We start from the raw sequence: 12,719 nt of genomic DNA, 5'->3' as shown, positions 1-12,719 counted from the left end.
TCTGATGTTAAAAATGAAATTTTGAAAATAATTTTAGATGCTTATAAAAATTATTAGAATATAAACTGCAAGAGATTTCTGTCAATGTCTCAAACATAATTTTCTGTGAGAGGAATTACCTCAAACACGCATTTCAAAATTTTAGCAATTAGATCTTGTCTAATTTTGGGGCAAGTCCTCATCTGGCCTCAATCCTCCTATAGTATTCTATGATCAGCAAATAACAGCATGCTTTAATTATTCTGGGAGAGATATTCCAAGAGTAAATTAAAGTTTGATGCAAATTCGTCATTAAGTGATTCATCGTCCTTCAGCCTTTGTGGTGCAGACTGCCAGATGTGAAATTCTCATATGCTCCTACAGCCCAGTCCACCTCCCTTCAAGCTCACTAGGACTCTGTTCTGAGTTCAGTAAGGGCCCATCAGAATCCTGGTGGGATTCTTTGGAGCAACTCAATGTAAAGAATGTGTAACCAGACAGCTCTGGTCATTGGCAGACCTTCAATATTTGATAAAGGAAAAGAACTCTTCACCTGCTCAAATGGTGCAAGCAATAGCAAACGCTGATGTGAAGATAATGTACATTTAGGTGTCAGGAGAACATTATTTCAAAAACAGACCAAAAAAAGAAAGGAGGGGAGGAAAAAAACAGGCTTGATGCAATAAAAAGGAATTGAGAAACTTTGCTTAGAAGGTTGTTGAAACTACTTTATGTTACTGTTACTTTATTGGTGTTTTGTCATCAGGTGCTGAATCAGTCCTATCCTATAAGCTTCTAGGGGTTATGAACTTCTGATTGGAGTAGGTGGTAAACACAGCTTGTCTGGACTGGCAGGATACATCTGCTCCCTGGAGCTTTTCCAAACTACACAGAAGAAACCAGGGCCTCAGGGTAAAATAATAGACATTATTTGAGTCTGTTGAGTTCACTACTTCAAGAATGTGTTTTGTTGCACAGGCTTGATAAAATCACAGGCAAAACAGTGGAGTTTACAGTAACAAGTCCTATGGTTCTTGTGGTTTCCAGCTGTACCTCTTGTTTTCTTTATTTGTGAAACCTGTGTAGTCAAAATGTATTTAAGTGCCTGCTTATATGCTTCACAGAATTTTAGTAGTTTCTCCACTTTTCCAAGGCAGCTGCTTCACATGTTACAAAGATGTGGTTGGAGTTCTGATATTTATAATTAGTGGTTTAGTACAAATTTTTGCATGACATTGAGCATGTATTGGTTTAGGGGTGTAAAGTTGAAGTGGGTGAACGTAAGAAAAAGTTTTGTCCTTGTTGCATGTGAGTCCTTTAGTCACCTAAACTGCCCATGCGCAAAGATTAGGAATATAATTGAGTGAGATGCTCTTGTCAGGTTTACAGACCTTGCAAGGCTGAGCCCTATGTGAGCAATCAGCACAGGAGAGAACATTTTGGTCTTCACTCTATGTGGACAGCAAGCAATATTTCTGAATTTCAGATGTGGATGAATAAGGATCTGATTGTGGCCAGATTTGGTAGATGCCAGTCCCCAAAAAGCCCTTCTGTTAGCCTTGGTCCATGACCAAACCACCACAGTGTGTGTAGCACAAGGCTTTCTCAGTCTCTGGTTTTCTGAGGGAAGTAGATGCTGTTCTGCTTTGGAAAATGCAGCATGTTCTTCAGTGTGTTCACGGTGTCTAACTTCTTGTGCCCTCCTTCCCTGGTCAAATGATGTGCAGTGTAAGATGTGGACTTAAGTGGTCATTTCCTCCCTGCTGTTTCCAAGCAGGAATATTTCTAAGCCCCTGTTAATAAGCCTGAAGATTTGCTTTGCTAGGTTCTGTGACAGCTTGTTCATAACAGCCAGCATTGACCTTATTCTGTGTTTCAAATGTGGTCACACTCAAATGTAACTGATGTGGGTTGTGTTCTTTCTGGAAACCAAAGCCAAAAAGCATTCCATGTTTATACCACATGGTCCCATACCATGTCTCCCTCTGGGCCGCAGCCAAAAAAAAAAGTGCAACAGTGTGCACCTCAGTTTTGTTGGGGTTTTTTGCAGCTGAGAAAGCTTTCCTAAATAAATTCACTAACAAAAAAAGTCTTTCAGAAACAACAGAATTTAAAATGGGTCTGACTCTTCAATGCAATTCCCACACATTTTTGGTATGGTAATTGCTGTTCTTGATGGAACTTTCATGGCTGCAATATCCCTTTTTAGTACATTCATGGAGAGACTTCTTCAATCTTTACTACTAGGTCATGTCAAAACTTCAGTGTGTGATGTGGAAAATAAGACAAACTGCATTCCCCCTTGGATATTGTACAGCAAATTAGTGATATGTAAATAAACTGAGAAAAAGTAAGAAGTCACCGATGTGTTGCCACCACTAACGTGTATTTCACACTTTTTCTCTATCAACATTTTAACAGAATATGAGTGATTGCCTCCTTTCCTTACAGGTAGATCTTGCCAGTTTGTACATCAAGACTGGTGCCAAGAACATGCCCACAGTGTTTTTGCTGACAGATGCCCAGGTTCCAGATGAACGCTTTCTTGTGCTGATTAATGACTTGTTGGCATCAGGTGATTAAAGCAACAAATTTCTTGTAAGATCTTTTCCAGTGACAAATGATCTGTGTTTTCATTGAACTTTAAAGAGATTATTTCTTTTTCAGGTATTTGTAGGGGGAGATTTTAGAGTGGCCAAGTCAAGCCATCCAACTTGCTTAAGACGGCACAGCCCGTTGAGGAGACAAATTGCTAAGGCTTACCATTCATAAGTGCATTGATTTGGGGGGAAAGGAGAATATCTCTTTGACTTAATGTTATGTTTGTTTTGGTGTGATTTCACTAATTTCAAGCAATGTCCCTGTGACTGCACAACTGTAGCATGCAGCAATGATGCCTCACCCATGTTTTGAAGATTAGAGAATCTGGACTCTGAATGTGGGGGTGTGGGGATAGGATGGAAGAAAAAATGCACATCTGGGCAGCTGGAGTGTATCTCGAAGGATTTTTTTAAAAGTTATATTTACTTTTGCAACCTGACTAGTAAGCAATTTACCAACAGCCTGTGAAATAAGGAACCACTATTCTGAGGGGCCCATAATTTGCAAGTGAACTTCCTATCAGGGCAAATATTTTGTCATTTCAAAACAATGTTGTTTCCTATCCCTTAAAAGAAAAAGAAAAAAGGAAAGAATAGTTCCTTTTAGGCAAAAAGACATAGGGAACAGGAGGAGACTGTTTTGTTACTAGATATATGTAGTATCATACCATAGCTCTTGTTACGTGCTTAAATCCCATTGGGGTGAATACCATGTAGAAGATTATTTGTCATGTGTTGTGTAAGGCATCTCCTACCTACCCCTTTGTCTTTTCACAGGAGAGGTTCCAGATCTGTTCAGTGATGAAGACATGAAGGTCATAGTTGCAGGAGTTAGAAAAGAAGTCTGAGCCCTGGGCCTGATGGACATCAGAGAACACTGTTGGAGGTGGTTCTTGAGAGTGTGGCTGCAGTAGAAAGTAAGGCATATTTCAGGGGCAAGAAACAGTGATGAGCTGATCAAAATAGCAACATATTTCAGTTACCTCATAACCCAGCATATGTTGGCATACTTCTCTTGAAAGCTCACTTGCTGACGTGTGGCACCGAAACTGCCCCTCTTGTGTTACCCCTGTAATAACCTGCCTATGTGGAGGCTTGGTGTACACCAAGTGTGCTCTCAGATCTGTTGACTTCCTGCCTGTTCATAGGAAAGTCACATAGCTGCTCTGTGTCTTAGTTTCATGGTCTTATGTCTTGGACATAATGATGCACTCCAGAGAGAAGTGAGGTGCTCATGAGGAGTTTGTGGTGCTATTAATTCAATTGTAAATATGCTCCCTAATTACAAATGTTGTAATTCTATATGTGTAGTCAAGTCTTAAGTATTTGCACAAATAATTGAAATTTCACAGAAAATGTTAATTCTTTCTACTTTTCCTATGCCATTTAAAACGGGAAAAGTAAAAATATCCATGTAGCTGTTTTCAGATTTAAAACTTTTTAGGAATACACATTAATATGATACCACAATTGCAACAACTGTCTCTCTTAAACCCTGTTTTAGAGGCACTGTTTTGGAGGGAGGTTGTAGTTCTCTCCTGAGAGCTGGAAAGCAGTATCTGGGAAAACTGGTTTTGCAGTGGCATCTTTAGGAACTTTCAGGTTATGTAGGCTTCAATTTCACACGTCATCTGAAACATCTGTGTAGCTGATAAGAAAATGAGAAGTCTGAAAACCATTAACCCTTAAGAAAGAGAATGTTTTGAAAGGGATATATGCTCCATACTTTTTATATGAAAATGCTCAGCTTCATTGGGGATGAGAAGAGCCTTCATATAGCAGATTATTTCACAGTGATCTTCTATGTTTCTCAGTTTTCTGAGGTGTTTAACCACCACTGTTCTAAAGAGCATTCTGATTTGACTATGAGTTTTTGCCAAGTTCTCACCCTTTATAACATACCACACCACTTTCTCTTTTTCACCCCTCTCCTCTTCTCTTTTTCAATCCTGCTTAAATTTTGCTGAAGTTCCCTCCTATCTGTAATTTTGTTGCCATTACTTCTTCATTCCACAAATTTATTCTGCAACATAGAGGCCAGTGGAGATTTGTGTGACATATTCTGTATCATCTTCACTTTTACAGACTTCAGTGACATGGTCAATAGTGGTGCTTACCTTCTGCATATCCCTTTCTGACTGTGCTATTTGTCTCTGTTTCATGACTATTGCGTTCGTATATTTTTTTAAGATAGGATGGGGAAAAAATTATTTCTAATATCTCTCTTCATTTTCTCCTTTCACATTTTTACCCTTTATGTTTTCCTTATTCCCACAGTAACCTTTCCTTTCCTTTCCTTTCCTTTCCTTTCCTTTCCTTTCCTTTCCTTTTAAGGGCTTTTTGAAAGCCAGCTTTCAAACTCCTTTTACCTTGCAACAATTTCACCAGTCCCCTACTGTGCAAATTAGCACTTCTGGAGACAAGAACAGGAGGTATCTATTCATGTTGCAGGGAAGAAAAGTAGAGACATTATAGTACTGAAGGAGACATAAATTTCATGACTTAACACACTGGTAGATATCTATATGAACTTTTAGTTGCAGCGTGACCTATCACCTCTTCATTTCCCTAGATTTGAAGAATAAAAGACTAATATAATGTGAAAGAGAACAAAAGGGTGCATTTAGGCACTTTCATAATGTTAAAGCTCAGTGAAGTGATATAGTCTCATTTTTCCCTTTTGTTTTGGAAAAATCAACATCCTACATTAAGCCACGTTTTCCCTCGAGCTCACTTATAATCTTACATCCTGCAGTTCTGTTTATGCTGAGGAATCTGTAGCTCAGGAACAAAAACTACACAGGGCTGTTCTTTGACTCTCTTTGGGTTTGTGTTGCTTTTGTTTTGATTGTTTGCAATCTGGACATTGCAGTCAATTCTGCTGTCAATGTACTGAGAACGTGCCATGTGTGTAGGTGCAAATTTAAGTTGAAAGTACATCAGGTGAAGACAATGGGTTGCACCATTATAAAATATGGGTCCACAGCTGAAGGGTGTGTGAGGACAGATATGCACATGAGAATTTTAAGAACTTTCATAATGAATGATGAAATAAATTATAAAGGAAGAATGATGCTCAAGCAAACAAAGTTGATGGCTGAACATTGTAAATGTTAATGCACTGATGGGTCTAAGGCACACACAAGATGAGACATTTCTAAGGCTCAGCAATATACTTGGGTTCCAGAATTTTTTCAATATCCCAAATCTCTGTGCAGTAATCACTCTTAAATACTCGGCACATTACCAAAATTTCTTGGAAAAGTAAAGGCCAGAAGAAGCAATTATTTCTCAAAAGCATGAATATGATGAGTTCAGTCAGTATTGCTGTTTCTGGAGCTCCATCTGATTTTATTATACTTTACTTTACTTGTCATGGTAACCCATCAGCTTTTCCCCAAAGATGTGAACACTGTGACCAAAGGCCTCACAGCCCTCATGCCCTACACAATCATACCCCCAAATGTACTCTTTCTAGTAAGTATACTCTTTGCAGCCTTTCATCTTTGCATGTTTTCCAGGTTCTCACTTCAGTCTCCTCAGTGCTCTTCAACATTACTATATATTCTAAAGTCAGACATGCTAAGTGATTTTTCTTTTGAACTGAATCTGTGTTCAGTCCATGTGTATCCAATTTTCTTCGTGAGCTGCTGATGGGTACTACAAATACTTGCTCTTCCTTCCTTGAGCAAGTTTCTTCATAGTGTATTTTCCTCATGTAAAATTTACAGTCCCTCAGTGGCTGTTGTGAAGTCCCAGCATTAAGAATGAAATTTGCTTTAGGGGAATGCCATTTCTCCAATTTCCTTCCAACTTGGCATGACTACTTTAGTCATCACATCCTTACAATGATCTCCTCTTTCTATAGTCCTGTCAGGATTTAGGTGGCTCCCTATTTGCTGTGGAACTTAGCAGTACAGTATTTTCATGCTTCAACCAGAATTAAAGTCAAACATAGGCAGAGTGGGTGTCCTGAATTGCCACAGGCAATCTTGTCCATATTTTTATGATTAATTTTCTTTTAAATTATCATCTTTCATTTCCAAATCCTCTTTCATTAGGACACATTAACCTTTTCCTTTTGGTTTGTTTTGCCACTGACAGAACATCTATTTTTATCTGTGAATCTGCAAGGAACTTGTGAAGCCCCATCAGGGCTCAGCTTTTGGCCAGCTCTCATGGTTTTTCCTTTGAGGGCATAAATACATATCTATCTGCTTGAGTGCTTAAGTCCCAGCCAAAAAGAAGTATGTTTTTAGGGTTTATGATTCTGTGTTAAACTAATACTGACCCCAGATTTGTTTTGATTTTTGGTTCGGGTTTATTTTTTGATGTTTGTTTTGTTTGGTTCAGTGGGGAGTAGCTATCGAGGATTTCCAAGTCCTGTAGCACAGAAAACATCTGTTTCTGCAGTTGGCAGGCTCTTACAGAGTTCCTGTTTCTGTATGAAAAGCTCCAGGCTTTTCTGATTTGGATGTCAGCCATCTCTTCTTGAGCACTGAGAGAGCTGACTTTTAAGGATACATCTGTATTAGTAAAACTACGAAGGGCATTTTGTGGTCCTGAGGACTAGTAGCATGAAATGGCTGGCATCCATATGGATTTTCCTGCTCCTGCACAGCTTTTCCTGTGCTCTGTTCACAAAATGATGGTGGTGGCGTAGAGCTGGTCAGGACTGATTCCTGGTCTGTGCAGCTCCTCACTCCTGCAGCAGCACTGCTTAGCTTCATATGGGAAAACCATGAGAGTGCACTAACGCTGAAATAGGATGGGCTCCATCAGACCAGTGGTCAAGTATGTGCCAAGATGCTCTTTAGTCTTTTGTCTTGCTCTGTTCAAAGCACTTAGTGAACCTAGAGGGCTTGCATTTTTGAGAAGAGCAGGAGAAGGTTGGACCAAAAAATATAGTGTAAGATGCACATCAGTAGTGAGAGTGACATGTGAGTGTGAGGCTCAAATGGACACTTGAGAAAACAGGGGGATTGTGTTCTTCAGAGTGGCGAATGCTTCATGGAAGTTGATATGGATTTCACAAGATAACAGTTCTTTTTTCCACAATGATTGTCTTCATTACTCAGTTGTGTGTGTTTAAATCTCAAAAATCCTCAAAGAAAGGGATGTGTTTATCTTGGAGAACTTACTACATATTTCTATTTCTATATGATTTCTTCACTGTAATATTTATATCCTGGTTGTCTTGCAAGATATTCTTCATTTTTTACATGGAGAATTTCCTATTCTTTCCTATTCTTGGGTTTTTTCCTTCTGTCAAATTAAGCTGTAATGTATGGCTTGGACAAAAGATAAATGTTTTCAAAATAAGACCTTCTTGCTTATGCAAAGATTGTTCAAAATGTAGTCAGTAATAATTACTCAATTTTCCTCACAGCTCTCTTGCTATCAGATCACATGGCATCTTCATTCTTCTGTGTGCAAAGCAAGCAGTGCACAAGGTCCTTTGTAGTATAGGGAATTCACTGGGGGGAATTCAAATGAACCCCGAAAACATGCCACATCAAATCTATGGTGAGAATTTACCAAACTTCGCTACAACTAAAGGAGAAAGAAGGGTTATGCTGTGGTCAGGATCTGGTTACATTCTTTTTATGACTACCTTTTCAAGTATAAGCTGTATCCTATGTATTTGTTCACAAAAAGTAATTAACAAATAGATAGTTATCAGGGTATCATATTATATCCAGGGCTGTGCTGGAATTTCCTGCCTAACAATACAATGTAGTAAAAATCTCTCAGCTATGTGTTTTAAGGAAAAATAATGGAAATTATGAATAGTATGTTATGGTCTGAGCTCTAGGACTAGCTATTCCAAGAAGTAATTTATTAAATGATTGAGACATTTTTCTTCATCCTGTCACAATAATCTACGAAGTTTTTGTGTGACTCATTTTACCTATCACTACCTTTTTATTGGATTTGATAATTTCTCTTCATTCTCTGTCAGGTTTCTAGAATTCAGTTTTGCAGAATTCATCTACTTTCTCTCTTCTTAGCCTTCGTAACAGTTTCATTCAATAGTTGTCTACTGCTTTGTAAACCTGTACTTGTAAAATTGTGCTTATGCATTTGAATACATCTGCCAAGGACAAGGGGAGAACAGAGGAGTTCTGGGTGTCAGGAAATCTAGAATTTAGATATTGGAATAAGGTTTCAAGTAAACAGTCCTAAAATTCCCATCTTACCTTCTCAGGTATCTGCAGTTCATATAAACTAATGCAGCTCCTTATACATACAATTCTTCTAAATTGCTCCTAACAAATTACACTGGATAGGGAAAGCAACCTCTCCCCTAAAGTTCAACATAAGATTGATATAAACAGTAATCATCCCATACAAACAATTTTTCAATATTTAGGGAGAATAAAATATTACTTAGGATACAAGACTAAAGAAAACACTAAATTCTGATTTGCTTCTGGCAAACGTCCCAGGACTCTGATTTGAACTCTTCTTGCAGTCCAGTACTTAAGGAGTTAAGTTCATATATGAGCAATGTGAGGAGTGTAGGAGGGTGTAGAAGACGAAACTTCAAGCAAGTCTGTGTATGGTTTGCAGCTTTGGAGGAGTGATAGATTGAGTTTGGCACCACTGCTATAGCAAGGGCACTTGTGAGAAACACATCAAAGCAGGGACAGATCTCTCCAGGCTCTCCATTGCTGCTGCTACCACGGCAGAGATGGTGTGCAGATCTGAGAAGGTGGCTACTAGAGGAATAAAAAAAGAGAAAATTAAGTTCCCTGGGCTTCAACATGGAGCTGAGACACCATGAGTCTTGGTATTACAAGTGACTGTAGATTTTTCCCAGAAAATGCGGTGATGTGAGGGAGAAACAATGTCTAACTGAAGGACACATAGTGTAACCAGGAAACAAATTCAGGAAACTCAGCAGTGTTCAAGATTGCGAAAAAGACCTAGCAGATTCTTCCCCTACATTTTTTCTTCTCTGATTCAGTTTTGTGGCAGACACCATTTATTCTTCTATCTTTTTGGTTGTTTCTTCTGTGTGTGCCCATCTTTCTCATCAGCAGTAAATTCCAAGATCTTTCTGTGTCTTTGTACAGTTTTAGTGTAATTTTCACCGCTTGTCTGGAATTCTACATGGACATTTCTGCTATTTGCCTCTTCAAACATTTAAAGTAGATCATTTTTTCTGTACCTTAAGCCAACTTGCTGATTGGTCTATCTTTGTGACGTTCTTAGACAACCTGGGTATTCTTGGTTTGACTCGGTTCTAGTATCTAGGTTATTTGTGTAAATTCCTGTCTTGTGTTTTCTAGTGCAGAGATGTATTTTTAGAAACTATGAGATAGTAGCAATTCTTTTCCATTTTCCTTTCAATCTTCTTTCCAGATACTGTTGAACCTTTTTTCTGTTGTTGCTTTCTCCTCATTCCTTTATCTCTCCTATCTGATTGCTTTAAAACTCAGTGAAGTATTGAGCCAGTTCAACCTCTTCCTTTCATCACCTCTTTTTTTACTTATTTTCTTTCAGCTTTCTGCTCTTCTTCCTTTTTTATCCAGTTTTCTCTTAATAGGAATGTCAGTTCCCAATTAGTCCAAAGGAAAAATAAACTTGTCACTTCCCTGGCATGCCTGACTGGGCTCTGTCCTGGCACTTGTGGCTGTTGTACAAGTTATAAACTCTTCTGAAACCATTTGGTTATTTTCTATTGGAATTAACAACATCAATGCCATATGGTTTGAGAGGCCCTGTACAATAGAAATAGCTCCTTTTTGTAAGAAGCATATAGGAGATACTCCATTCTTGTCTTAACAGCCTGATGTCTGGCATTTTACCAATTAACCAAGAGCATATGCAATGGCCAAAGCATGTGCTACCTGCAGTAAATAGGGTCAAGATACAGCTGAGGACTAGAATAACCCTTCCTTCTCAAATGCCAGTTGCTTTGTGTAGACCTGGTGATATCAAGACTCAGTCACAGTTTTATTTTCCTTTGAATACTTTGGCCTACCCTTTTTGGGCATCTCTTTACACTTCTATTAAGAATCATCCCTTAAAATTCCTATTCCTGCTCTTTTAGAGGGGTCACACTGCATATTAAAGTGTCAGGAAGAGACTTGAATAGACTTATAAAGTCAAGAACTGGGTTTCTGTCACCATGGCCAGCTGAATGTGCACCTTCTGGCTGTCTGCATGCCAGACAGTCCCTGTGCCTGCCTTATCATCTATAGCTATCAAACTGAGTAACTGATGCCAACGTGGAGAGAGCAGAAGGAAGCTGCAAAAGTGCCATGTTTGTACAAGGGAAAGGGTGCAAAACCTATCTGCCCAGGGTTGCTGACAAAGTTTATTATCTGCCAAATTTGGCTTGGAGCCTCAGCTCTGTACTGGCTGGTGCTGGACCATGGTTCATTGCATGCCTCTCTTTGATGGCCTCAACTTGCCGTGTGATTCTTTTCTCTCCCTGTTCCCTCCCTCCTCTCTGGCACATTGTCGTGTGTTTCTGTCCCATCAGTGCCATGCTGTGAGAGTGAGCTGAGAACTTCCCAGCCATAGTTAACTGCCCTGCTATTGACTGGCTTCATGAGTGGCCATGGGAGGCCCTTCCCTCCAGCAGCAGGAGGTTCATTGAGGAAGCTGAAGGGGTCGAGGTACAGTTTCAAGCCCATCAGTTTCCTAAAAAAGCAACGGAGATCACTGAAAGATCGATAACTGAATAGGCTGGGGAAAAAAATTTACTCCTTCCTGCATACTTATTGCCTTTGGTGTTGTTCAAGTTCACCCCTGCTAAAAGCTGAATTTTAATGGTATGTCACTGCCTTCAGGAGAGTTTAGGGGGCTGTCTAGCACAGGCAGAGAAGTGAGGGAAAGAGAAGTATGTAATTCATAACACTGTCTTTGCAGAATCCTTCCATTCTAGTCTTTTTAGGATCTTATAGATACAGAGTTTATTTAGCCCTTTCCAATTCAGTTAAATATATTCACTAGAGCTGTAGCAAGTGAGACTGAAATATTGCCATGCACAGTCCAGGTGAACCAAAGAGTTCTCCGTCTATTCAGCAAATAGAAAGGTGGAGATTTCCCCTGTAAAGGCAATCCATGGCACTACATGGCAAATACATTTAGCATTTTAATATCTGGGCAATTATTCTCTTTTTGTTGCTGGTTGATGCAGAGCGTAACATGTTTGTTTTCAGAAAAAGCCCCAAACAAACCACATGCATTAGTGAGTTTCTCTTCAGGGGAAAGGAATATTCTCATATTCTTCTAAGAGTTTTAGCCAGCTGCCTCTGATGTCCTTCCTAGCATGGAACAACATGCAGCAACTTCCATGCTGGCAGTGAGACTGCTGGAGTTACTCACAGAGATCTGGAAAATGCTTACTTTCCTTCACCAATTGCCATTGCAGAAGTTTCCTTCTGGAGATTATATTTATATTATATTTGGGACCATTTATTTGGATAGGGGGGTTTTGATCATGTAAGACTGAGGATTTCAGGAATTCCCAGGGAAGAGCCATCTGGTTTTAGTCGAATGTAGCACCAGGCAGCTCTCTCTGCATTTGCAGTGTTTATCCTCCATTCAGACCCATACAAAACACAGCAGTAGTGGTGAAATGAAGGTGAAGGAGAGGAGAAGGGATGTCTTGTGCTGCTTCCAGGGAACCCGCGGGCATTCCCTGTCCCCGGGGCCGTGAGGGGAGCGGGGCTGCGGGACTCAGTCCAGGCTCCCTGGCTGCTGCTCCTGCGCTGTCCTGGCTCCGCACTCCGGCGGCACACGGATGCCTCCTGTAGGACTGCGGGGGAGGGAGAGATGTTTGCAAATAAACCTGGCATTTGTATGTTCCATCAGCTGCTCCTGCTTTATTTTAACAGAGATGTATAGTGTCATCAGCATAGTTATTTGTTGTCTGGTGAGCTGGAGGGGGCGGGGGGGGCCCCACCCGGGATATCCAATTGCATTAATTTTTTATGCAATACTAACTTCTTATTTGAAAGAAACAGAGAGGATTTAATGGAGAAAAGAAAATAGAATTTACTTTGACTTAAATATATTCTTTTCTCATGTCCTTATCTAATTATATTTTTCTCCTATGAAAATACATCTGGTCACCAGAATTTAGTCATTCAATATTGCTGTATATAAATATATAATAACTAT

General features: G+C 39.6%; 1 protein-coding gene across 1 annotated transcript in view; it reads left to right on the top strand.

The window, feature by feature from the left end:
• The window catches only part of DNAH11 (dynein axonemal heavy chain 11), a 101,683-nt gene that overhangs the window by 24,604 nt on the left and 64,360 nt on the right, over positions 1 to 12,719 (top strand). Inside the window, 4 exon segments of the mRNA XM_042044477.1 lie at positions 746 to 883; positions 2,409 to 2,554; positions 3,357 to 3,496; positions 11,048 to 11,269. Coding sequence (XP_041900411.1) covers positions 746 to 883; positions 2,409 to 2,554; positions 3,357 to 3,496; positions 11,048 to 11,269 — 646 coding nt within the window.

The sequence above is a fragment of the Corvus kubaryi genome, unplaced genomic scaffold (assembly GCF_017639235.1).
Source record: "Corvus kubaryi isolate FWS band 111438036 unplaced genomic scaffold, C.kubaryi_AGA036_p1.0 37398, whole genome shotgun sequence".
NCBI lineage: Eukaryota > Metazoa > Chordata > Aves > Passeriformes > Corvidae > Corvus > Corvus kubaryi.
This window is presented reverse-complemented; position numbering and strand designations above follow the sequence as displayed.